Consider the following 23,797-nt stretch of genomic DNA (forward strand, 5'->3'; position numbering starts at 1 on the left):
GTGTGTGTGTGTGTGTGTGTGTGTGTGTGTGTGTGTGTGTGTGTGTGTGTAAGCCCTGGGTTCAAACCTAGCATTGGTACTTTGTCTGTATTACCTTAACCTTTCGGGGCCTCAACTTTCCCATCTTTAAAAGGAGTCAGTTGCCCTAGCTGGAGATCCTTCAAGGATCCTCCTAGCCCTTAATCCCAGGAGGCACCCAAGCTTTGGGCACTGATTGGCCCCTAGTCTTCAGTTGGTGACTGGCAGGCCTGGGCTTTGAATCAGGCTCCCAGGCCTCTTCCTGGACCCTCTCTGCCCCTCACACCTCAGCCCCACCTTACTCAGCACATCCTCTTTTTCTACCAGTTGGGGAGGACTTGGGTCCTTCACAGCCAAGGACCTCCTTAATTGGTGAGCCTACCCAAAAGCACAAGCACAGGCCTTCTCTGAGGGGCTTGGCATCCTTTGAAGCGTTCTATGGGTCGTGATGAGAAAAGCAGTGTCTTGTGGAGAGTGCTGGCCCCTGTCAGAGGCCTTGGCTGCGGGGTTTGAGCTGCATGATAGCTTCAGCAGCTGGCCATTGACTCGGAGCTGGAAGGGAAGCCTGTGTCTCTCCTGTGACAGATGAGGAAAGTGAGGCCCAGAAAGGTGAAGGGACTGATCACACAGGGAGCAGGCGTAGCCTCTGACTCCAAACCAGACAGCTGCCCCTCTGAGACTGGCTTTAGGTAATTTTACAGAAAAAATACACTTCCCTTCCCTTGCCCCCTTCCTGACTCTCAGGGCTTTCCTTTTTTCTCCTCCCCCCTCCCCCATGATACTGAATGCCCTCAGGTTGGGGTGGGGGCAGAGTGGAGGGAGGGGGCTTATGGAAAATGGACTGCAGGAATGGGGCTGCTGTTAAAATACTCAGCCCCCCTCCACATTTGGTCCAGAGCCGAGAGGAAATATTTTAAGTGAAGGATTCCAGCCAGGCTTTGCTGGGCCTGTTCCCTGAGGGTCTCCTTGGAATCTCCCCTAGTTAGTGTGTTTGTGAAGGAAAGGCCTGGAGTCCAGCTGGGGGCTCTCCGGGAGAGAAAACACTTAGTGAGGTGGCCACAGAAGCTTTCTCCTGGGTGTGTGGCCTGGAGAAGGGTGGGGATGCAGGATACCTTGGGGCAGCTGGGGAGATTGTTAAGCCCATACATTAGGGTTCTAGAGTGTGAGGGAAATGAGTGTTCTTTTGGGGACCAGCCCACCCCCAGGGAAGTTGGGGGATTGGGGAGGCTGGGCTCCTAGATGCCCCTCCCTCTCTCTCACCCTCTGGGCCCTGCCAAAGATGTCCTAATTCCCATTTCTGGAACCCGGGGTTGGGGCAGTGCATGGACCCAAGTCAGGAGAGAGAGCCTCTCCTGCCCCATGGTGGCATGTCTGCTATTCCTTTCGTGAGGATTTCTTTCTGTTCCTTTTTGTTCCCGGGGAGGCTCAAAATGCCCAGCAGCTCCATGAAAGGATCCAGTCTTCCAGCATGGATGCCAAGTTGGAGGCCTTGAAAGATTTAGCCAGCTATTCCAGGGACATCACGTTTGCCCAGGAGTTCATCAATCTGGATGGCATCTCTCTCCTCACCCAGATGGTGGAAAGTGGAACTGAGTAAGTTGACTTGTTTGGCCTCCTCACTGATTTAATTCTTTCTGGTTTTTAGGCCTTTGTCCAGTAAGTGGTGTGCTGGTGAATGTTTAACAACCAGTTCTTTGGGGGAGGATGTATGGATAGCACTTGTAAGTTTAATCTGTGTTTTTAATATTTTTTCTTTCACTTTATTGAGTCTAAACAATTCACAAAACATTAAACTAAGCCTTGATTTGTAGCAATCACTCATTTCTGAAGTATAAGTGGTCTCACTGAAAATTTAACAATTGGCTCTCACATGCTGGTCCAAGCTGGCTTTAGCATACCCCTACTCGGCAGCCTGTTCAGCCCCTGGCCTCACTGGTAGTTTTGCAGCATGAAGTGTTAGTGAAGTCGTGCAGGGCGTCAGTAGACAGACCCAGACGACTCATCTCCACCGGGAATGGGCACGTGCCAATCCAGGAAAGCCAGACAGGAGACTACAAGGAAGAAAAACCAGGTCATGTGCGTCTCCCCAAGGCTCCCAGTTCAGTTCAGAAGTGGGTAGCACCATGTAACAGGACTCCCTCCTTTGCGACCCCTAAGCCTGAACCCGTCTAACAGCCTTGCACTAAAGTCACCAGCAGAGACCTCGGCTCTCTAGACCCGCTCAAGAGGCCGATTCCCCGACTTTGGTGTGTGGGGGGGTGCTTCCCCCAGGGATCCTGCTGGGGGCTCCAGCTGACTCAGCCTGACAGCCCCCCTTTTCTGTTCAGATCAATATCATCTCTCACTGCCCAGTTTCCTTTCCTGAATCAGCAGCCTCAGGGACCCCAAAGTCTCTCTGTCTCTCCTGGCCTAGTAGAAGGTGTGGGGTGATGGGCTTGGCATCAGAAAGAGTTGGTTTCAAACCCTACCTTCAGCACTGACTATGTGTTTGTCCACGGGCAAACATTTAACTTTGGGGGCCTTGGTTTCCTTCTTTGTGTATAATGGGGATAATAAAATTCTTGGTAGCTTCCAAACAGGGTGACTGTAGGCCTGAAATGGGATGGTGTGTACAGACCCCCGACCCCCCAGAGCACTGTCGAGCCACTGAACGTTCCCCTGCCCTCCCAGCGTGGAGCTTTGTGCCAGCTTCCCCAGTAAGTGGACGTTCCTGGACGTCACTGCCTACGTGGCTTCTGTTTGTATCTCCACATTTGTGTGAGCACGCTTCTTGGCTCATGATGAAATGGGGAGCATTTCATAATGCTTTTTCATTCATTCTTACATTCGTCTGACATGGACTATGCATGATGAGCATTTGCAAAGATGACCACCAGAGTCCAGAGTAAACCATTAAGCACCTACTGCGTGCTAAGGGCTGGGGAGATAAAGGAAGATCCGCCAGTGCCTGCCCTCAGGGAGCTCCCAGTCTAATGAGTGAGGCCTCCCAAAGCAAGAGAGCGATCCAAGGAGGAGAGAGTTTCAGAGTGGATTCCTCCAGTAGAACGATGAGTTTCTGGCGGTTATGAAGTCCAGGAAAACAGCCAGGCGGACATGATAGGGGGAGTCCCAAAGAGCCCTCCCTACCTGGTTTCACCATAGCATGATTACAGCTTATATGCCGACTCTGAAGCTAGGTGGCACCCTAGTGCACAGAGAGCTGGGCCTGGAGTCAGAAGGACCTGAGTTCTAATGCAGCCTCAGGCACTTGCTAGCTGTGTGACCCTGGGCAAGTCACTTAACCCAGTTTGCCTCAGTCTCCTCATCTGTAAAATGAGCTAGAGATGAAATGGCAAGCCATGCCAGTATTTCTACCAAGAAACTCCAAATGCGGTCATGGAGAGTCAGACGCCGCTGAAAAGGACTGGGCGACAACATGCTGACCCTGCAAATTATAAGGTAGAAAAATTAATTCAAGAGCTTGATAAGAATCTCCAGATTAAATTAAATCTGTGACTCCCCTCTGATACTCAGTGACCACATTGCCAAGGTGAGCACGGGGAAGGATGGTGAAAAATAGAAATCAAATGTAACATATAACATTAAAATATAGCATGTACTAAAATGTGGGTTAATGGGTTTTAAATGTGTTTAACTTCAATATAATTATTGTAGATTAATTATACATATGTAACTGATATTTGATTGTTTTTATTTAATGTATGAAGGCTATAGATTAGAAATTAATATACCAAAATGTAATGAGAAGTGACAGAAATTGAAGCATGTAGATTATACAGGAGTCATTACATCATGAATATTTTCTTCAAGAAAAGGGTCAGGTGCTGTGAGGGCACGACGAAACCCCACCTCTCTGACTTGGAGGCCACACGCGGCTGATATGAGATTCCTGCCTAAGCCAGCCCTCAGTGCGCACCTCGCCACTGGAGCACAATTCAGAGCGCGGGCCCTGTGAGGGTCAGCTAAATTAACTGGAGAAGACTCGGATTTCAGACTCAAGCTTCAAGTGGGAGGAAGGCTAGCATTATTCTGCATGGGCCCAGCTACAAGGCTCACCCAAGGGCACTAAAGGATGACCTTGGAAGGAAGACAACAGAGAGAATAAACTGGGAAAGATCTGCAAAGATGTTTATAAGAAGCTCATTCAGTGGAGCTAGCACCATGAACGGGAGCTCTTTGAAGGCAGGGACTGTGCTTGCTGGCTTTTCATACCCCAGGCTTAGCTTAGTGCCCGACACACAGTAGGTGTTTAATACTTACCGCAAAAAGAAATGGAAATGGAACTCAAAATGAGCGAGAGGAGAGAAGCAGCGCGTCTATAAGAAGTATATTCAGAGAGGGCTAAATGGGGTGTGGACAGTGAGGAACTGAAGGCGTAGGCGCTGGTTACTCATTCAAGAACTCTGAAGCATCAGCATTCCCTGCACATCTAGCACACGCCCATTTTGCACAACCTTCTGGGTGTGGAGGAATCGCTGTTGGTCCTGAGCACTGGATTTGCCACCAGTATCTTTCCTATCGGCCATACTGCCATTAGGTAAAAGCACTGGATTGTGAGGCCAGCAGATCTGGTTTCAAATCCTGCCTCAGGCATTTAGTGGCTGTATAACCAAGGCTAAGTCAGCTAGCCCCTCTGAGCCTCAGTGCTCTCATCTGTACAATGGGGTTGGTCATACTTGGAGCTTTGGGCTCACAGGGGTGTGCTGAGGCTTGGATGAGCTAAGAGACCTTAAGAGTTTCACAAACCTTGGGGGGCTGTAACCCCCCTGCCTCCCCTGCCCCCCGCTGTTCTGATCCCCTGTCACCTGCGTTTCTACCCTGGCACAGCTTAGAGGCTGCAGACAAGCAGTGCACAGCCAGCCTGACATTCAGGTAGATTCTGCTGAGATCTCTCTGAAGGCTTCCCTTCTCCCTGGGACACTGTGTGGGATTAATGAGGTGATGTCAGCATCCCCCTCCGCCCGTTCCTGTGACAGTTGCTTCTAAATCAGTGCTAAGCAGTATTTTTAGGCATAGATTTCAGTGGCTCATAGAGAAAGAAAAGGAAGGAAGATGTTTCACTGATTCACCGTTAGAAGAAACATGTGTCCCGACTTCCTTCTGCGGGGCATTGTGCCTCAAAATCATTTTGTCTAAATACAGTTTTTAAAAAAATCCTCCCTCATAACAGAAAAATCTGAGCAAAGCCCCAGTGACAGCGTGGCCAGGCCTGACAGAGGCAGCGTTTTCAGCTTGCAGGCTCCCACCTTCCTCTCAGCTGGGGCGGGGGAGGGAAGAGGGGGGCTTCTCCCACTTTTCTCTGAGAGCAGTTAACCATTGCAGAACTGCAGTGTCTTAGCTTTCCTTCACTCTCCAGTGTTCTAGCTGCAGATGCTGCCCATTGGTTCCATTCTCTCTGCATCAATTCCTGCAAATCTTCCCAATTTCTCTGAATTCTTACACCATCCTAATGTTCCCTTACATTCACCTACCAGAGCCATCCCACAGTGATGGACACCCCTTTGATTTCCACTTCTTTGGCTCCCACCAAGAGCGTGACTAAACATTTTGGTCTCTATGGTACCGTTTTCTTCTGTCTTTGACCTTGTTGAAGCACATGCCCAGTTGTGGGAGTCCGGGTTCAGAGGGTATAAACAGGTTACTGACTTTTCCCAACTATTTTCAAATTGTTTTTCCAGAATGGTTGGACTAGTTCAACTGCTTTGCTCCAGCTAAAACAAGGAAGAAAAGAGGTTTTCATATGGGCTATTCAAGCTTTTTATATGTCCTGGGAAAGCGTTGAAATGTAAAGGCACATGAATGGAGGAGAGCTAGTCAAAAGCTGTTGTCAATACTGGGCAGGATTCCAGCTGTGGCCTTCCCTTTCGAATTCCTCCCTTGAGAAGTCCTGTGAAAAATGGGGGCTGGTTCTGAAGGGATCTGGCAGGAGACCTCCTTAAGCTGACTTCTAATGAAGTGCACTGGCTATGCACCTATTGGCCTGTTTCCTTGATTCATTTATTCCTTTGGTCATTTAGACGGATTCACTACCTACTGTGCCAAGCTTGTTCAATAGTTTTCTTGTCTTAGACAAGAATAAAGACACCCCAAAGTGGCCCGGCTTGCTGTGGGAGGGAGAGCATTTGAAACTTTATATGAAGGGCAGTTCTCAGCCTCATTCCTCTTCACTAGAGATTGTCAGGTGGCAACTGCACCCTGGGAATATTGGAGAGGGCTTTCTTTTTCCCCCTGAGTTGGCCTGGAGGGTCTGTGAGAGGCTAGGGTCTGAGGCTTGCCTGCCTCTCATGAGATGTGTTCCCTTTGTGCCAAAGTCAAGGGTCTTTCCTGATCCCCCTTAGAGCTGGTGCCTTCTCTCAGAGATGATTTCTGTTTGTCTTGTGTGTGTCTCACTTGTTCATAATTTACCGAATGTTCTCCTCCATTAGATTGTCAGTTCCTTGAAGGTAGGCAGTTTTTTGCCTTCCTTTGTAACCCCAGTGCATAGCACAGTGTCTGGCTAGCAACAATGCTTGTGAATGCCACTTGACTAGACATAGAATCACCGACTCAAAGAATCTGAGAGTTAGAAGGGACCCAGTCCCCATCTAGTCCAACCTATGCCAGAAGAAATCTCCACAAACCCAAGTGGGTTCAAGAGGGTGTGAAACCAAAGCCCTAATTTGTTAACACATTTCCTCCCTTTCTCTCTGTCTCTCCATCTTTGTCTCTGTGTCTCTCCCTGTTTCTGTCTCTCTGTCTCTGTGTCTCTCTCTGTCTCTCCATCTCTCTTTCAGTCTCTGTCTGTCCCTCTTTTTCTCTGTCTGTCTCTATGTCTCTGTGTCTCTCTCTCTCTGTCTCTGTGTGCCTGTGTTTCTCTCTCTGTCTCTCTCTCTCTCTCTGTCTGTCTCTCTCTTCTCCCCTCCCCCCAGGACTTGCAAGACTCTTTTTCACAGTTAATTTAGATATTTTGATGGATATATGATTGCTTGAGGGTGGATTCTGCTCCCATTGGTGCAGAGAAATCACAATTAGTCTTTTTAATTTTTGGTCTTTAATCACAATTAGACTTTTTATCTTCTGTGATTTCTGTAAATAGAGGCCTTACAGAATAATGCATTTGAGGAGACCCTTTTGGTTTTAAATATTTGGGGTTCAAGTAAAAATGCTCTTGCCCACTTACTGTCTCCTATTGCCTTTGTAGGACCAGCCTGCTTCCTGTTCCAGGTGTGCACATCCCTGAGAATGTGTTCACATCACTTCCTAGGCAGGGTTATGCTTGTCTTATGGCAGCCTCCCTCTAGCCACTTTGCATTTCCCCATTTCCCTTTTGTGAATGAGCCATAGGGTTTCACCAGGAATATATTGATCTTCCAGAGACAGAATTAGGAGGCGCAACTAGTTGAGACTCATTGAAAACATCAAATGCCATCCAAGGGATAATAAAATAAGAATAATCATTAATGATGACGATCATGACAATGAGAATCACAATGCTCATTCATTCATTTAACCCCAGCTCCCTCTCCTTCTCAACTCTGGCCTCAGCTTGTTGTCTATCTGCTGTGTCTGTCCAAATCACAGTTATTGATGGATTCACTCAACAAGCTGCCTGTTCTGCCTCACATCACATTAGAATCTGGACAATTTGCATTTTTCATCCACTTTGCTTTTCCTGTGTGGATAGTAAAGCTAGCTCCTTCCTCTTTCTGAGGATTTCACTAATAAAGCTCTGAAGTGTTCAGAGCCTCCAAAAAATTAGTAAAATGGCATTTGCAGATAGGAACTTTAATTTTAATAGGCCCTCCCCCTGCCTTGGTGTGACCTTGCTGATGTGCTATGTGGTGTTTACATCAGCAAACCATGGGACAAAATTATCTCTGTGGTTGCCTCAATCACAAAACCATCTACCATTTTAATGTGTGTGGGAGACCACTTGTTGGAAGGCTGAATTGTGATGAACTGAGCCACAGTGCATGTCACATTCTCTCTGACTCTCAGTCACTGGCGTTGCGAGGACGCCCCTCCAGCGGGGCAGCTTCCTTTGTGTTGTTTGTGGTCATCCTGGCTTCATCTGCAGTGTTTTGAAGATGACTGGGCTCAGCCGGGACTCGTGGCAAGTTTGTTGTAAACTCCATTGCTGCTTCCTTGGTGAGGGAGTGCTGCTCATAGCGCTGCTGTCTTCCAGAACCAATCTGTGAGCCACGCTCTGTCTCCAGTGTTTTATAAGTGACGCAATGTTGTGTCTGCACACTGAGGGAGCTCTGGGTTTCCTCGTTGTGGTCACAGTTTCACATCCAATAAACTTCTCTAAGAAAAGGTGTTAGAGTCTGTCTGAACATTTGTTTGGTTCCTGGTTTTTGGAGTCTGACTTGTTTGGACGCTGTTAGCATTGCATGGTGTCTTCTCATCTTTTTCCTTGCGGTCTACACAGATGAACGGACAGCCTCTTGGTAGCCTCCAGGGCTTCAGGTCCTTTCCTTTATTGGTTTGGAAAGTTACTTTCCATCCTAGCTTGTCTTCTCCCTGTGCCCACACTGGCATTGAAGCCCATAAGAGTGAAGGGAGATGCAAACTTACTTAACACCTCACATTTCTATAGCACCTTAAGCTTCAGGAAGTCTGCTATCCCATTGGATTCTCACCCCAACCCTGGGATGACCTCCTGAGCGTCTTGGTCCAGGCTGCCTCCTTCATCCCCTGCAGCTGATGGTGCACGTGCTGCAGGGACAGTCACTGCAGGGACTTTCACTGCAAGGACATTCACCTGGCTGTTTTGTTTCTTACGATCATCATGGATATCAGAAGGCAGAGTGGACTTTGGTTCATGAAATTATATTTCTTGTTTCCTTTGAACACATGATGGAACCAACTCTCCTAGCTTCTATAATCACATCTCTGAGGAGAACTTGAGAATTATCCTTCCATCTAAATAACAACAACAAAACAATAACCCACATTTCTCTAGCCTTCAGGTTTTACAAAGTGTTTTCCTTCCAACAGGCCTGTGATGGAGGTAGTGTCCTATCTGTTTTATGAAGGAGAGATTTGAGGCACAGAGAGGAAAGGTGATGTCACTGTTGCCTCACTAGTAAATGTCAGAAGTGGTATTTGGACCCTAGTGTTCCTTACCCTTCCACTTTCCCACAGTGCTTTGAGATCAGCGGTCTGTCAGCTGATTCCTTGTTAGACCAAGGTCAAGTAATTATATTGGTGACTTTAGATTATCTTAAGAAATATCTGACTTTTAGTGGCTTCTTCCCCCTTATCCAATATCCACTGAAGTGTTTGGAGAGGAACAACTTTGTGTTTTGCTGATTTTGTGTTAATTTTTGGTTATGGTAACCCTTTCCTCCTCCCCCCCCCCAAAAAGAATCTTTTTTTTTTTTTAAAGCAATCGGGGTTAAGTAACTTGCTCAAGGTTACATGGCCAGTTATTTCTGGGTGTGGTGCTAAGTAGCTGAACCCAGATTTGAACCCCAGGTCATCCCGACACTGGAGCCAGTGCTCTTACTCGCTGTGCTACCTGGCCCCCCCCCCCCCCAAAAATCTTTTGCCAGCCAGCCTTCTGCCCATAAATCTCTCCATGCTTAGGCTGAGTAGCCTTTTGGCAGAGGTTTGTCATTGACCCTGTGGGCCAATTTAAGCTAGGGAACAGCAGCCTGGACTTGAGAAGTACTACCTTCAGATCCTGCCTCTAAACTTGAGTAAGTTATTTAGTGAATCTTATATATAGAATGAGGATACTTGGAACCTGTGTTAACACAAGACATTGTTGGGATATCCACAAAGATATTCACCTACCCCAACTCACACTCATATTAGCAGGAAGGAAGCTATTTTCAAGGTCAAAGGGACTTTGTAGATCTGTACTGTAAACTCTATAGCTTACTAGCCCCTACGAGTATGCTTGCCCTCATCAAATCTGGTCTCAGACACTTACTAACTGTGTGACCTTGGGAAAGTCACTTAAGCCCATCTGCCTCGGTTCCTCATCTGTCAAATGAGCTGGAAGAGGAAATGCCAAACCACTCTAGTATTTGTGCCCAAAAAAACCCCAAATGGGGCATAGCAGCAACCACACTGGCATGCCCAGGATGGCCCCTAGCACACGTGCTTAGTTCTGCTTTACTAGGAAAGAGAGCTGTTTAAGGGGTCTACAGTCTTTCACTAGTTTAGGGGAAAAGTCAGAACCCTGAACTTCAAGGAAAATATAGACAAAATACAAGCAGAGACTCTGACTGCCTGAATCAACTATACACTTTACCTCCATCCCTGGATTGAGAGAGTCTTTACATCGGAGCAGTCGTGGAGCTCTGAACATAGGACCACTCAGAATCTCCACCAGGGAATCACAAGATCCTTCTCATGAACAAGTCCCCAAAGCAAAATACCAACTCAGAGTATATACACCCTTCTCAGAGCCAGAGGGCATCATAGCCATGGTGACTCAGGCCTAATGAGAAGTGAGCGAAAGGTGAGCAAGCCTCCCCTAAGCAAGCTTCCCTTAATGGGCTCCACATGAGGCCTATCAGTGGGCAGAGGAAGATCGTAAATCCCATTAACATTACCTGGGGTCATGAAGAGTCAGACAAGACTAAGCAGCAAGTAGACTCTATTAGACCCAGTAGACTCTATTAGTCATCATGTCACAAGTACCCCCTGTGTGAGAGGCACTATGCTAATCACTGGGGATACAAAGGCAAAATAGAATCAGTCCCTGTCCTCAGTTGCTCATGGTCTCATAGGGGAGACAACATGCAAATAACTGTACAAACAAGTAGAAACAGGACAGATCAAAGAAAATCTCAGAGGGAAGGCACTGACATTAAGGGAGATTGGGAAAGGCTTTTAGCTGGGCCTTGAAGGAAGCTGGGGAAGCCAGGAGGAAGAGATGAGGAGGGAGAACATTTCAGGCCATGGGGCCAAGCAGAGAAAACCCCCCAAGTCAGGAGATGGGGATCCTTGTGTGAGGAACAGCCAGGAGGCCAGCTTCACTGGATCAAAGAGGCAATGGTGGGTGGGGGTGCACTGAGAGGCAGGGAAAAGTAGACAGGGGCTCAAAGCTAAGGTGCTCATTAAGACTGCATACTACAAACAGTAAGAGCCACAGACCTGGAGTGCACTCTCTCCCAAATACACACGGTACCAAAGGAAGAGTGGACACAAACTTTGAATGTACCAGTAGTGAATCACACAGGACTGGGAGCGCATTTGGCCCAAGGGAACTCAAACCCCTGATACTGCTCAGCCTCAGTAACTTCCTCTTCTCATAACGTTCTCCTGCTGCTCCCTTCTGGGTCATGTCTCTGCTGTGAGTTTGTTCCGCCTGGCTCTTTAGGTCTGCTTCTCTCTCCTGCTCTATTCTCAACAGCCTGGGCTTCTCTGACTGTGACTCTGTAGCTGGCTCTTTTTTCTGCTGCCGGGGGTCACATACCTCAGAAGTACTTCTACTGACTTTCTGTGCTTCCTCATGGATATAATGTCTCCTTTTGGGCCAACAACTCAGTTGCAAGATTCCATGGCCATGGTGGGGAAGGTGAGGAGAAAAATGTCTCTTCTCCCTCCTGCCCTCTGGTAGCAGTAGAGAGATCCTACTGCATAGAACTAGCCCCTGACCTGACTGTCCTTCAGGCCTCAGAAGCACCTTTTTTATGGGGCCACGAGGGATGTGGTCATTCTTTTGCTTTTAGACAGGACAAGCTATGTGTCTAATTCCATCAGGAAGAATTGATTCATACTTTGTGAAGTGACAATTGGATGTAGACACATCTTTGGCCTTTTTAAACATCTTTATTAATACTTTATCTCCTGTGATTTCACCAATTGGGGGTGGGGAGGCTAGAAGTGGTTGATCCCAAGCCAAATTCCCCTACACCCCAGTGCTGTATGTAAAGTGCTTCGAAAAACCCGAAGAACTCTCTCTGTGAGTTGTATTTATTAGAATCTTCCAAGCTTCTGCTCAGCTGGCATGTCCGCTTGGACCGCACCACACTGTGGTCACATAAAAGGAATCTAGTGGAATTCATGGTGACTATTATTGAAACAGGCATGTGGAAGAAACACCTGACCATGGGGGAAAATATTATGGGCTATAGGTCCATTGCTGTGGTTGAGTCATTTCAGTCCCGTCTGACTCTCCATGACTACATTTGGAGTTTTCTCAGCAAAGATACTGTAGCAGTTTGCCATTTCCTTCTTCAGCTCATTTTACAGATGGGGAAACTGAGGCAAACAGACTGAAGGGACTTACCCAGGGTCACACAGCTAGGAAGTGTCTGAGGTCAGATTTGAACTCAGGGAGTTGAGTCTACCTGACTCCAGGTCCCACACTTTATGCACTATGGAGCCACTCAGCTGCCCCTTTCTCAAAAACGACAGTGAAAAGAAATCTTATTGTAGTCTAATGGAAGAAATGTGGTTAGTCTTAGTGGTCTTTTCTCAATCCATTATATAATGCTTCTTGTCTCTTAGATGTATGTTTGCACTCACAGCTGTGAACTATGCCATGCCCACCCTGGCTACAGCACCCTTAGCACAAGGGGAAGAGTGACACAGGGTGGAATCCCCCTGGGCTCCAGTTCTGCCTCAGCTTCTAATTGGGTGACTGGTGACTGTCCTCTCCTCTCTGCCCGCTTCTCCTCATCTGTGAAGGGAAGAGGCCAGACGGGAGCTTGGAGCTCAGGGACCCACAAGGGTCCATAGATATATTTTAGGGGGTCTATGAATTTGAATGGGAGAAAAAAAGAATTACATGTTGTGAAATTTGGCACGTTCTTAAATTATTTTGAACACTTTTCAAAGAAATGTCCACAGTGTCCATTTGTGAGATACCAGAGGGGTCCAGGACAACCAAAGGGTTAACAGCCCCTGGACTAGAGGAACCCTAAGAACACGTTAGCTTTAAACCTTGTGATGCTCTGAACCTATGATCCAAGAAGGAAAGGCAGGGAGCAGCCATTTTCAGTCCAACCTGGGCAGCAGAATAGGAAAATTCTGTTATTAGGGAATGAGTAAGTCACAGCACCCACCCTGGAAAGATGTACTATCAGCAGAGGGAAAAACAAAGTCTATTCATTTGTAAAGTACTGGACTCGCTTTTGGTCATGGCTGTGCTCTGCCTGTTTCTGGCTCTTTCCTTTATGTCTATCTCTGTCTGTCTCTTTTGGTCACTGTCTTGTTCTTTGACTCTCTGTCTCTGTCTGTCTGTCTTTCTCTGTCTCTCTCTCTTCCTCCCTCCCTCTCCCTCTCCCTCTGTCTCTGTCTCTGTCTGTCTCTCTCTCCCTCTCCCTCCCTCCTTTCCTCCTTCTATATCTCTGTCTCTCCGTGTGTCTCTGTCTCTTTTACTGTCTTACTTGTTTATGAGCATTTTTTCCAACGTTTATTTTTCACAAGATGAGCCCCGGGCTTGAACCATTCCATGGCAGGTGCCATTTGCACATGTTGACTGGTTTCCTTGGGTACCATTAATAACAGTAGAATTGAAGGAAGCATCTTGGAGGAAGTCGCCTCTCTGAGTCACTCTGGGGAGGTTTGGTGGGTGCCATTTCACAAAGGCTGTGAGCACTGGTAGCTGGTTACCAGAATGAGAGATTGGTGGGCTTTGGGTCTAGATAAGGGGCAGCCTTTTGTTGGAGGTTGGAAAGCCACAACAGGCTGAGGAGAGTCACATCTGGGGGCCACCTGCTCTACTCTGGGCTCTGTGCAGCCACACCCCCACGGGCCAGGATAGATTGCAGAAGGCTCTGGAGCTTATCTTTCCCCATGAGGGGCTGTTCTGGGAATGCCGCATCTCCACAGGGTCCTCATTAGCTGCCAGAAAGGTGCAGCAAAGCTCTAAGGAGCTCCAGGCCACATGATAGCTTCCAAGGCTATGCTGCCATTATTACACAGAAGCACTCTGGCAGCAAGGTGACCAGGCCCCTGCTGGACAATGAACAGCATCTCCCAGCTGGGAGCTTGACCTGCCTTGTATGTGACCTCACCTGTTCTCTCTATACTGGATTTGAGGACGGTCTTCATGAGGGGTGGGCAGCAGGGTCTTTTGGAATAGGTTAGGGGAGTCAATCACGCCAGGGTGAGCTCGACTAAGTCTGTCTTAGCTAGGAGGCAACTAATTCAATTCACTTCAATTTACTCCAATTCAATCAACAAGCATTTCTCAAGTATCTGCTATGAATGAATGAATGAAAATACATTTATTAAGAACTTACTATGTGCCTATCCCTGTGCCAAGCACTGAGGGTACCCATAGAAAAAGCAGGTGGTGCCTTTCTCAAGAAGTTCCCTCTATAACTGGGATAAAGAACCAATAAAAGAAAGATTAGGTGCAGGGCCGATGGCAAGGCCCAGAGTCCTTATATCAACTGTGCTTGAAAGTCTAGAGTGCATAGAGATAGGGCAGATGATGAAGCCTGGAGACACTCCATCTGGCCAGAAGGGCTAATTCCCATCTCATCCAAGTGTCATCAACAGTCAAAGCCTTGGGGAGTTGGGGTGAGGGAGGTTAGGAAGTAGTGGTTCTTAGGACCGGGGAAGAGGAGGATTATGGGAAAGAAGATGGCAGGGGCACTAAACATGGCCAGTGTCTTCAAATGACCTTACGTGCAATGATCTAAGGCCTGTAACCAGTCCTGGTTGTCCTGGACATGCCCGTGACCTGCCAATGTCCCTCTCACAACATGGCACCCTCAGAGATACAGTGTGGTAGGTGTGGTCAGATCCAAACAGGGTGTGGAGGGGTCACCTGGGCTGTCTGCCTCTGGTGCCTGGAATCCAACATCCTGTTGGTGTTCATAGCCTCCATGGCTGAATCACCCGATAGGAAGGATCCTTGGCGGCTTCCACGTGAAGCACTTCCTGGCTCAGTCTGCTCTGGGCTTGGCTTTTAGGTATCAGAACCAGAGGATGGATTTATCCCAGGGCCAAAATGGGACTTCCATTTTATGTGCTGTGGTTCATCTGTTTCATTCCCATCTGACTCTTCATGACCGCATTTGGAGTCTTCTTGGCAAAGATCACAGAGAAGTTTGCCATTTCCTTCTCCAGCTCATTTTACAGAGGAGGAAACTGAGGCAAACAGGGTGAAGTGAATTGCCCAGGGTCGCACAGCTAGTAAGGGTCAGAGGATGGATCTGAACTCAGGTCCTCCTGACTCCAGGCTGGGCACTTTATCCCTGCACCACCTAACTACCCCACCAAAGGTATTATTCCCCATGGGACTGATGACGAAGGTAAAGCTTAGAGATGCCCAGGGTTGCACAGCTACTAAGTGTCTGAGGCCAGATTTGCACCCAAATCTTCCAGACTCCAGGCCTGGCGCTCTGTGCACTATGGTGCCCCCAACTGCACAATGACCATTGACCTTGATGCTTTGGTATTTGACCATTACCCCCCTGCATCCTGGAAATAGTCCTGCTAGGTGGGAATGACAGGGATTATGAGACTCACTTTACAGGTGAGGAAACTGAGGTCAAAGTGGGGAATTCACTTGCCCAGGGCCCTACAGCTAACACACATCACAAGGAATCCGAACCCAGGCCTTGATGCTGACTCTTGAACCCTGAGCTCTGCAGTCTGCCCCGTGATGCCCTCACTAGAGCTGGTCACTGAGCCTTTTGATCTCTAACCCAGTCCCTATGAGCCTAGACCAGTGCTAGGCACTCTGTTTGTACTCAGTGCTGTGTTGCTGGAGTCCATTCGTACTGAATTTCCGAGTGGTCAGGAGTGATTGTGGTCCTGCCCTGAGCTGCGCTCAGCCCAGCTTTGATGGGCATTCTCTCCATAGGTTGATGCCATTCTGTGTCTCTCCTGCTCCCAGGGAAGGTTCTAACATTTTATTCATTTATTCCTGCATTTTTGTTTTTCAGGAGATATCAGAAGCTACAGAAGATCATGAAGCCCTGGTAAGAGCATGCCTGTGCTGCTTTTTGCATGGCTGGCCCCCAGCTTTGCCCGGCATGGCCACAGGCCCTCACTGGGCCACTCCCAGAGGTCTCCTCAGCTCCCGCATGGGGCCCTGCATCAGGCTCTGCATCTGGCCCTGTGTGTGGCTGGTCATGCCACTCCAGAGCAGGCTTCGCCTCCCTCGCCTCCTTCCTTTGCTTGTGGCCTGGGCACCTTGTGTCTGTGGCTGCCCATGCTGGCCTGCAGGGTCCTGTCCCAAAGTCCAGAGGCTGTGTGGAGGGAGCACTTCTGGTGATAGTTTTTCTTTTTTTTTTTTTTTTCTCAATTACATGTGAACAAAAATAACAACATTTATTTTTAAAAGTTTCAGTTCCAAATTCTCTCCCTCCCTTCCTCCCCTCCCCCTCATTGAGAAGACAAGCAATCTGACACAGATCATATGTGTGCAATCTGACATGGGTCATGCATGTGCAGTCTGCCGCAGATCACATGTGCAGACAGGCTCACTTTAGACCAAGGGCCTCGTGTGTGGCCCGTGGGTGTCCCCACTCGGGTCCTGTTCACTGGCCTTAGGAGCAAAGCTCCAGCTTCTTCTAGAAGCAAGCCTGAAGTTTGGGGGGCTCTTTATCATTTCGGATGAGATGATATTCGTGTGTGTGTCCTGAACACAGGAAGTGCCTAATAAATGCTTGTTCTCTCCCCCCTCTAAATGTTGAAGCCCCGGGTGTTAAATCCTGCCCTGGGCACGTGAAGGATTGTTGGATGATTAGTGCTGAGAGCTCCTGATTTCACACCTTCTCTCTTCAGCCCCATTGCTCCCACCAAAGCCAAGGCTGTCTGTGCAAGGGCGCTTGGGAAAGCCCTCAGTGTGGCTGGGCCACCGGGCAGAGCCCCACAGTGCATGGGTCACCCCCACCCCATCCTCCAAGCGGGCCAGCCTGAAGATGGTGGCAGCTGCCATCGGACCCCTGCTCCCATCCTGATGGCTGAGAGTAGCCCACGTTCTAGACCAGAAATAAAAGGCTTAACAAAGCAAAGAGATCCTGAAGCAGTCTCCAAGGTGAACCGGCCTCAGCGCCAGTCCCAGACCCCCTGTAGGTGTCCAGCCCATCCTGGGGCCATCGTCCTCCTTAGCGCTGGGATGCTCATTTCAGTGATCATGGTGGCCCTTCCAGTCTGCCAGGAGTGTCCAGTGCTGGCCGCTTCCTCCGCGTGCCATAGCCAAGACAACAATAGAACGTGCCTGGTCTGAGCCTGTGGCCACATCCGCTGAGGAGGTCCCCCGACAGGGCGGTGACAACCCACCCCGCCCAGACATCCTGGGTCACTCGTGTTGAGTCCCCCTCAAAGAACTGCCAACAAGTCACGATCATCATCATGAATAGCACTCAGGGGGAGAAGGCTGACCAGGAAACACGCTGAGGTGTGTGGATAGGGCTAGCGCCATCCTCTCCGCGGAGCTCCGTGCCCGCCCGAGCAGGGGTGACTGTGCAGGGCCACAGAGCCAGTTGCTATCAGGGATTCATGTCGAATCGGCGGATTCATGCACACTCAGCACACGTGTGTCCGTAGGTCACAAGATGACGCAGAGACAGACCCCCTCCAGCGGTGGCGGCCTTTTAGGAGGATGTAGCATGGTGAGAAGAGGCAGAAGACCTGGGTTTGAATCCTGCCTCTGACGCTTCCTCCCTGTGTGACCATCTTGGACTTCAGTTTCCCCACCTTAAATGAGGGCAGGGTTCCGACTCCGTGGTCCCCGAGGTCCCTTCCCTTTCATGACCAGTGATCCCCTTCCTCCCAGCACTGCCCTCTCTTTTTCTCCAGACCTGGGAGCCATAGGACGTCCCAAACCAATTTATTCCCAAGCGCAGATAGGGAATTCTTGCTCCTCAGGCAGAGCAAGCTCATGTTGGACTGGAGATCACACCAGCTGAGTCACGGAGGAAAAGTGATTTAAAGCATTTTGAAAGACCCAGTGTTTTGGCCGTGACCTTGGCCTCGGGCCAGGACTGAAAGTTTGCAGTCTTGTCTCAGCTCACTTTATGCGAATGCATTTAAAATCCCGTAGCCCCTCCCTGCTTGTTCCTCCGCACTCCCCCAGCACCCATCCTCCAGCACCCCTCCTCCCCAAAACCCCCCCCTCCCCAGTACCCCCCCCCCCAGCACCCCCCCCCAGAAGAGCTAAACGCAGTATTTGATGGCTGGGTTTTGCCTGTGTCTGGTTTTCTCTAGGCAGCGCCCCCCTCAGAAATATTCTCTCCTCTCCCCAACCCCTCACTTACCTAATACTGTGACGGGTCACGTGGTGATGGAACAAGCCATGGGATTTGGGGGAGTTTGACAGCTCAGTCCCCTCCAGAAATGGAGGTGTGGAAATGGAGGGGCCCCTCACCTCCCGCCCATGGAGGCTTGCCAGTGGGTGCGGGAGCCAGGGCCCACACAGGGGGCATCAGCCCCTCCCGGGGCCTCTGCCAGGTGAGGACTCGTGGATCTCTCCCCTGAGACCCCAGCCAGTCGGTGGCCAGCTGACGTGGAGCCTGGGGCTGGAGCACAGCCTCCACAGCAGCTGGGGATGGATGGGGAGGCTCGGGAGCTGGGCCAGGATATTCTCTGGGCTCAGCTGACCTGAGGAGCCCTCCCCCATCTTGGGCCATGAGGTCAAAAGCCAGAAAGACCCCAAAGGTCAGCTTGTCTGACCCTTTCATTTGTACAGGTGGGGAAACTGAGGACCAGAGGGGGAGAAGAGAAGCGGCCTTAGGCTGTGCTCTGTAGGTGTCCCTGCCCCAAGGACACCCAGGTGGGCCAGCCCAAGGCTGCCCTTAATCCTTGCCTTGCCTGGCAGGCTCCTTTATCCTACACTTGCTCAAGGTTGACTGACATTTCCTGGTAGAGGAGCCGCCTGGTAGAGCCCTGCCCTTGTGTCTCTCAGTCCTCCCACTGCCCTCCTTCCCTCCACTATCCCCTGTATACGGCAGGTGCCCAATCCTTGCAGGATGACTTGAATCCTTCCCTGCTCTTTGATCAGTGAACACTCCATCCTTTTGGCCCTTGTGGCGACCAGGGATGAGGTGACCTGGTCTTCTGGCGACACCTAGGGGGGGATGGGGAGAAGAGCTGCCTTCGAGCATCCCCAACTTGGGTGTCCCCATCACTCAGAGCAGGCAGGGGGCAGCCCTCAGCCCCTCCTGGTGACCCCCAGCCTGGGGTGGCAGGAAAGGGCCCTGGCTCCCGCTATGCCCCCTGGGGACTCCCCCCAAACCAAGCTTCCTTCCTGTCCTTCCCCATGGCCCACCCTCCCCAATGGTCTGGTGTCCAAGGGCAGGCCCCAGGGAGGAGGGACCTCGGGAAACACATCTGCATTCCCCCCACAAGCCTGTGGCAGCATCTGCTTCATGGAGCACTACGGGAAGGGGGAGTGCCCCGGGACCCTTAGCATCAAGAAAGGAGGCCACCACTCCATCCACTCACTGACCCAGCTGCTTCCTAGGCCAAGAGGTGAAGTGACCTGCTCAGGGTCACACAGCTAGTAGTCAATGTCTCTGAGACTGGATATGAACTCAGGTCTTCCTGACTCCGGGCTCAACGCTCTATCCACTGCATTAAATAGAGGCCTGATGTCTTCTCCTCTGCCATGTACAATTTAATTTAGTGCAATAAGACTTTTCTTTCTTTTTTTCTTTTTTTATGTCTCCTCTATGCCAGGCAGATCTAGAAATGAAAGCTCCCTGCCCTAATGGAGTTTATGAGAGACAAACACTGAATCCCTTCATAGACATTCCTAAAGTGACTATCTGCTCTGAAATGGGTTTCATGTAGATGGATTTTATTTAGGGATAATGTCCATGTGGGTTCCTCTTCTCCTCGGTCCGGGTTTTGTGTCCTGGACCCCCTTGGGCAGGCAGGGGACCCTTCACAGAATAAAGTTTTTTAAAAGAATAAAATAAAATGCACAAGGTTATGAAAGAGGCCAATTACTATGGAAAGGCAGTTCTCCAAATACGAAAGAGCAGACTTCATGGATCCCTGGAATCTCCCCCTGGACCCCCGGGGCAGCCGCCCTCTGCTTGCCCCTTCCCCCCTCTCCCCGCATCAGCCCTCTTTGGAAAGAAGGCGTCTGAGCTCAATCCTGGGGGCTCTTGTAACACGAACTCCAAAATGTATTTGGTGTCCAGATCATTTGAAAGACAGCAGGTGAGACGGTGGCTCCAAGCTGCTTCTTAAGAGGAAAAAGATCTACAGGCTATATTCACCATCAGGCCTTCTACCTTTTCTGTTATGCAAATATACACACACATATAATTAAATATACAAAGTTCTATAGAGAGATATTCACTTAGCGAATAAGTGGAAAGCTGACGCTAAGTAGAGGTGTGTGCATATGTGTGAACACGTGGATGTATGTTTTGTGTAGGACTGTGTGTGTCCAGGGGTGTGCAGGGCCACACACACACAAACATCCTGCGCTCTCTCCTCCACCTTCATAGTTGCACTCGTCCGGCCCGCCTGCCTGCTGCACCCACTCTTCCTGCATCCTCCTCTCTCCACTACCCTGCTGGCATTTGGCATTCTCAGGGCTGCTCTTCCCCCATCAGGTTTCCAGCCTGAGATCTCTCCTTCCTTCTGTGTTTCCTCCCCCCATGGCCTTCTCCCTTCTTGGCCAAGGTATTCATGGCTCCTCTCGGTGTCTTTCAGCTTTGGAGACATGCTGTCCTTCACACTGACTGCATTTGTGGAGCTGATGGACCATGGCATTGTGTCGTGGGATACCTTCTCTGTGGCATTCATCAAGAAGGTGAGCAGGCCACCCTTGAGGGTCTGGGTCTGGGTCTCCCTTTCCCTGGTGTCTATACTGCCCCTGCTCCCTTTGCTACCAGGAAGATCCGAGGAACTCTAGCTGCCAAATCCCCGAGACGTCCTCTAGTCCAGAGCTTTTACAGATGTGGAAACAGAGGCCCAGATTGAGGGGGAAGATGTTTTGTTCAAGGTCGCAAGGCGGTTAGAACCAGAGTCAAGACGACAACCCAGATCCTCAGCCCTCCTTCCTCTGTGCCAAATAGAGATTGACTTCTCAGGAGGTTGGGGTGATGAGAGCATTCAGTCTCCAAGGGGAGGACTCCTTCATCATAGGGTGGGCAGCCCTTCAGGAGGTGGGGCAGATCCCTGGCCTACCTCTGGACAGAGGGCTGGCTCTGTTCACCCAGAGGTTTCATTGCATGGACTTCTCACTTGCCCAGGGAGGGTAGCTGCTAGTGGGGCTGTCTACATGATGGTTCTATGCTGCTGTGGGCTCTTCATGGTTGGGGGCTTGATCTCTGCTCCTGGTTCTTCTCCCTTCTTGCCCCCTCTCCCTGGCACAATTCTAGGCATGACAGAGGAATTTGGAGAGTTCCGTCTGATTTTCAGGGATTTTAGGGAAAGCTCTGAATCACTCTCGGCCTAATCTCGATGCACAGCCCAGTTTCTTTGGGGCCACCACAATCCTTTCCTACAATAACTGGGACAAATGAGAAAGAGGGTTCTTTCTGACGCACCAACTGACAATGTTTGGGGAAGTTCTAGCAACTCGGAGCTTAATTAAGCACGTTGGGGAGAACATGAATTCTTTTAGAAGTGTACGTAACTGGTTCCTGGGCAGAATTTGGTTTTTCCATAGAAACTGAGGAAGACCAATGATATTTTAGGCAGGTAGGTGGCACCATGGTGCACCGAGCACCAGGGCTGGGAAGACTCATCTTCCAGAATTCAAATCTGGATTCAGACACTTCCTAGCTGTATGACCCTGGACAAGTCACTTCACCCTGTTGGCCTGTTTCCTCATTTGTAAAATGAGCTGGAGGAGGACATGGCAAACCTCTCCAGTGTCCTTTCCAAGAAGAGAGGGAGTGAACCACAGCAGGTCTTCAATGAGGCTCCACTCCACTAGGGCATCACTGAGGATGGGGAGGAGCTTTCAGGTGTGAAGCTGGACAGCCGCCTGCCTCTCGACTTCCGCACACTTCGCCCTTTCTTCACTGACCGGGAGCCAGGAATCCTGTGTCAGCTTGAAAAGGAGAGAAGGGATCTGGACGTCCGATGCTCACAGCCCCCTTCCCTTGGCTGCCCGTCCCTCCAGCCCGTGGCCCCTTGGGGATGGGAGGTGGAGCCGGCAGCCTAGGCTCTGGGTCAGGTATCTCTCACCAAGCCCTTCTCCCTTCATCAGCTGGACCATCTCCGCTCTGACTGTGTGCGCCGGGGACTGTGCACCTGCTGATAAGGATGGGCAGGGACAGGTGCCCACAGAGGGGCTTCTCCTTCAGGTCAGACTGTCCCAGGGCTGGGGCTGCCCACCTCCTGCCAGGCACGGGGGAGAAGGGATGGTCCACACGCCCGCTCCCGACCATCTGCAGGGCAATGAACATACGTAGTCATGTGTGCATGGAAATACAGATATACATGTTTAAAAACCATGGTCCCAGGAGGAGATGGCGGGAAGACGCTGATGGGAGAGAGAAACAGCTTGTTTTTCCTGGTATTGGACAACTTCGCCTTCTCTCAGGAAGAGGGCACCTGCGGGGCTCGGCCCCTTCGGCCCCACCCATAGTGATGTGGAGCCGGCTCTGAGCCAAACCTGGCTTGAGGAGATGGGGCATTTGGCATTTGGCTTGTGGGGGTAATGGAGACTCGGATAACTGTTTAAAAGTGGCTTCAGGTATGTTGTGCTTGTGTAGACAGCCGTGAGAGCCAAGTCCTCCGGTTCCTTCATCTCCATCCTCATCCGGCCCCTTCTTGGATTCCTTTGCTGGTGAGGGGTTGGCTTTGTAAATGAAGGACTGGGGAAGGGTGAGTTTTTAGGGAATGCACCTTTACACCCACCCCAGGAGGCTTCTCATGCCACTACCAAAGACAAACTTTGGAAACCAGACTATGTGTGGGGATCTTTCTGTCCCTGGAGGAATGCAGGTGCCTCTTGCCATTTGGTCCATGGAGGGCATCGGATAGAAGCCTTGAGGGGTTGACTTTGGATGGGTCTCTTCCTCTCTCAGCCTCAGGTTCTCACAGCTAGCATAGATCTAAATCACAGATAAAAATGTTGAACTGAACTGTCCTGAGGATGGAGCCCTGCGGCACATCACCAGGCAGAGAATATCCGCGTAACTAAACCATGGTCTCTGGGAGTCTTCTGAGGCTCTGTAAGGAAGGGGAACACAGCATTGCCTCCCCTCACCCCCGGGCTCAAGCCTGTCCATTGCCATTACTCAGAGCTGTCTCCCCAGTACATCCAGTGGTGTTTGATGCAGAAACTTCTCAGTTCTTTGAGACTCAATGCACTTCAAGGATTGTGGGATCATAGTTTAGAGGCCAGGAGTCCCATTTCACAAATGAGAAACTGAGATGGCCCAGAGAGGGGAAGCAAGAATGTGCCTGAGGTGGCATTTGAACCCACGTCCTTCTGGTTCTCAGTCTGATGATCTCTCTACTCTCTCTTACTGTCGTTGGGACCTTTCGGTCTCCCCCTAGCAGGGTGGTTTCTGCTCTTCCGAGTCGGAAGATCTGCTAGGACGCCTTTTGTTAAGGGTGATGGTTTGTCGGGAGTCTGGCTTCATGCGTCTGCAACAGGACAGGACTTCAGCATCGGCTAGCTTCTTGATTTCACAGATGAGGCTCAGAGAGGGGAATGATTTGGCCAAGGTGGCACAGGAGGGGAGCACCAGAAGCAGAAACTGACTGTTCTAATGCCTGATTCTGAGTATTCACATGGAAACACTGAGGGAGACCATTGTCCTGCTCTGAGTGCAAGCCTGAGATGCAGACAAGCTTGTGCAACAACAAACATGATAAACCAAAGTAAGGAGTGTTAGAGAAGATGCCTGCTCAGCCATGGCGGCCGGGCAGTGTGAACTCTAGCGACGTCAAGATC

At 50.0% G+C, this 23,797-nt stretch overlaps 1 protein-coding gene across 4 annotated transcripts in view; it reads left to right on the forward strand.

Moving 5' to 3' along the window:
* Positions 1–23,797, forward strand: part of ELMO1 (engulfment and cell motility 1) — a 391,469-nt gene that overhangs the window by 121,044 nt on the left and 246,628 nt on the right. For all 4 annotated transcript variants that reach the window (XM_069084405.1, XM_069084406.1, XM_069084407.1 and 1 more), the window contains 3 exons: positions 1,442–1,611; positions 15,864–15,899; positions 20,593–20,692. In XM_069084405.1, the coding sequence (XP_068940506.1) occupies positions 1,442–1,611; positions 15,864–15,899; positions 20,593–20,692 (306 nt within the window). The remainder of the gene's footprint in view (positions 1–1,441; positions 1,612–15,863; positions 15,900–20,592; positions 20,693–23,797) is intronic.

This window comes from Petaurus breviceps, unplaced genomic scaffold (genome assembly GCF_028583685.1).
Source record: "Petaurus breviceps papuanus isolate PSGF00001 unplaced genomic scaffold, PetGlider_PUasm1.0 174, whole genome shotgun sequence".
Taxonomy (NCBI): domain Eukaryota; kingdom Metazoa; phylum Chordata; class Mammalia; order Diprotodontia; family Petauridae; genus Petaurus; species Petaurus breviceps.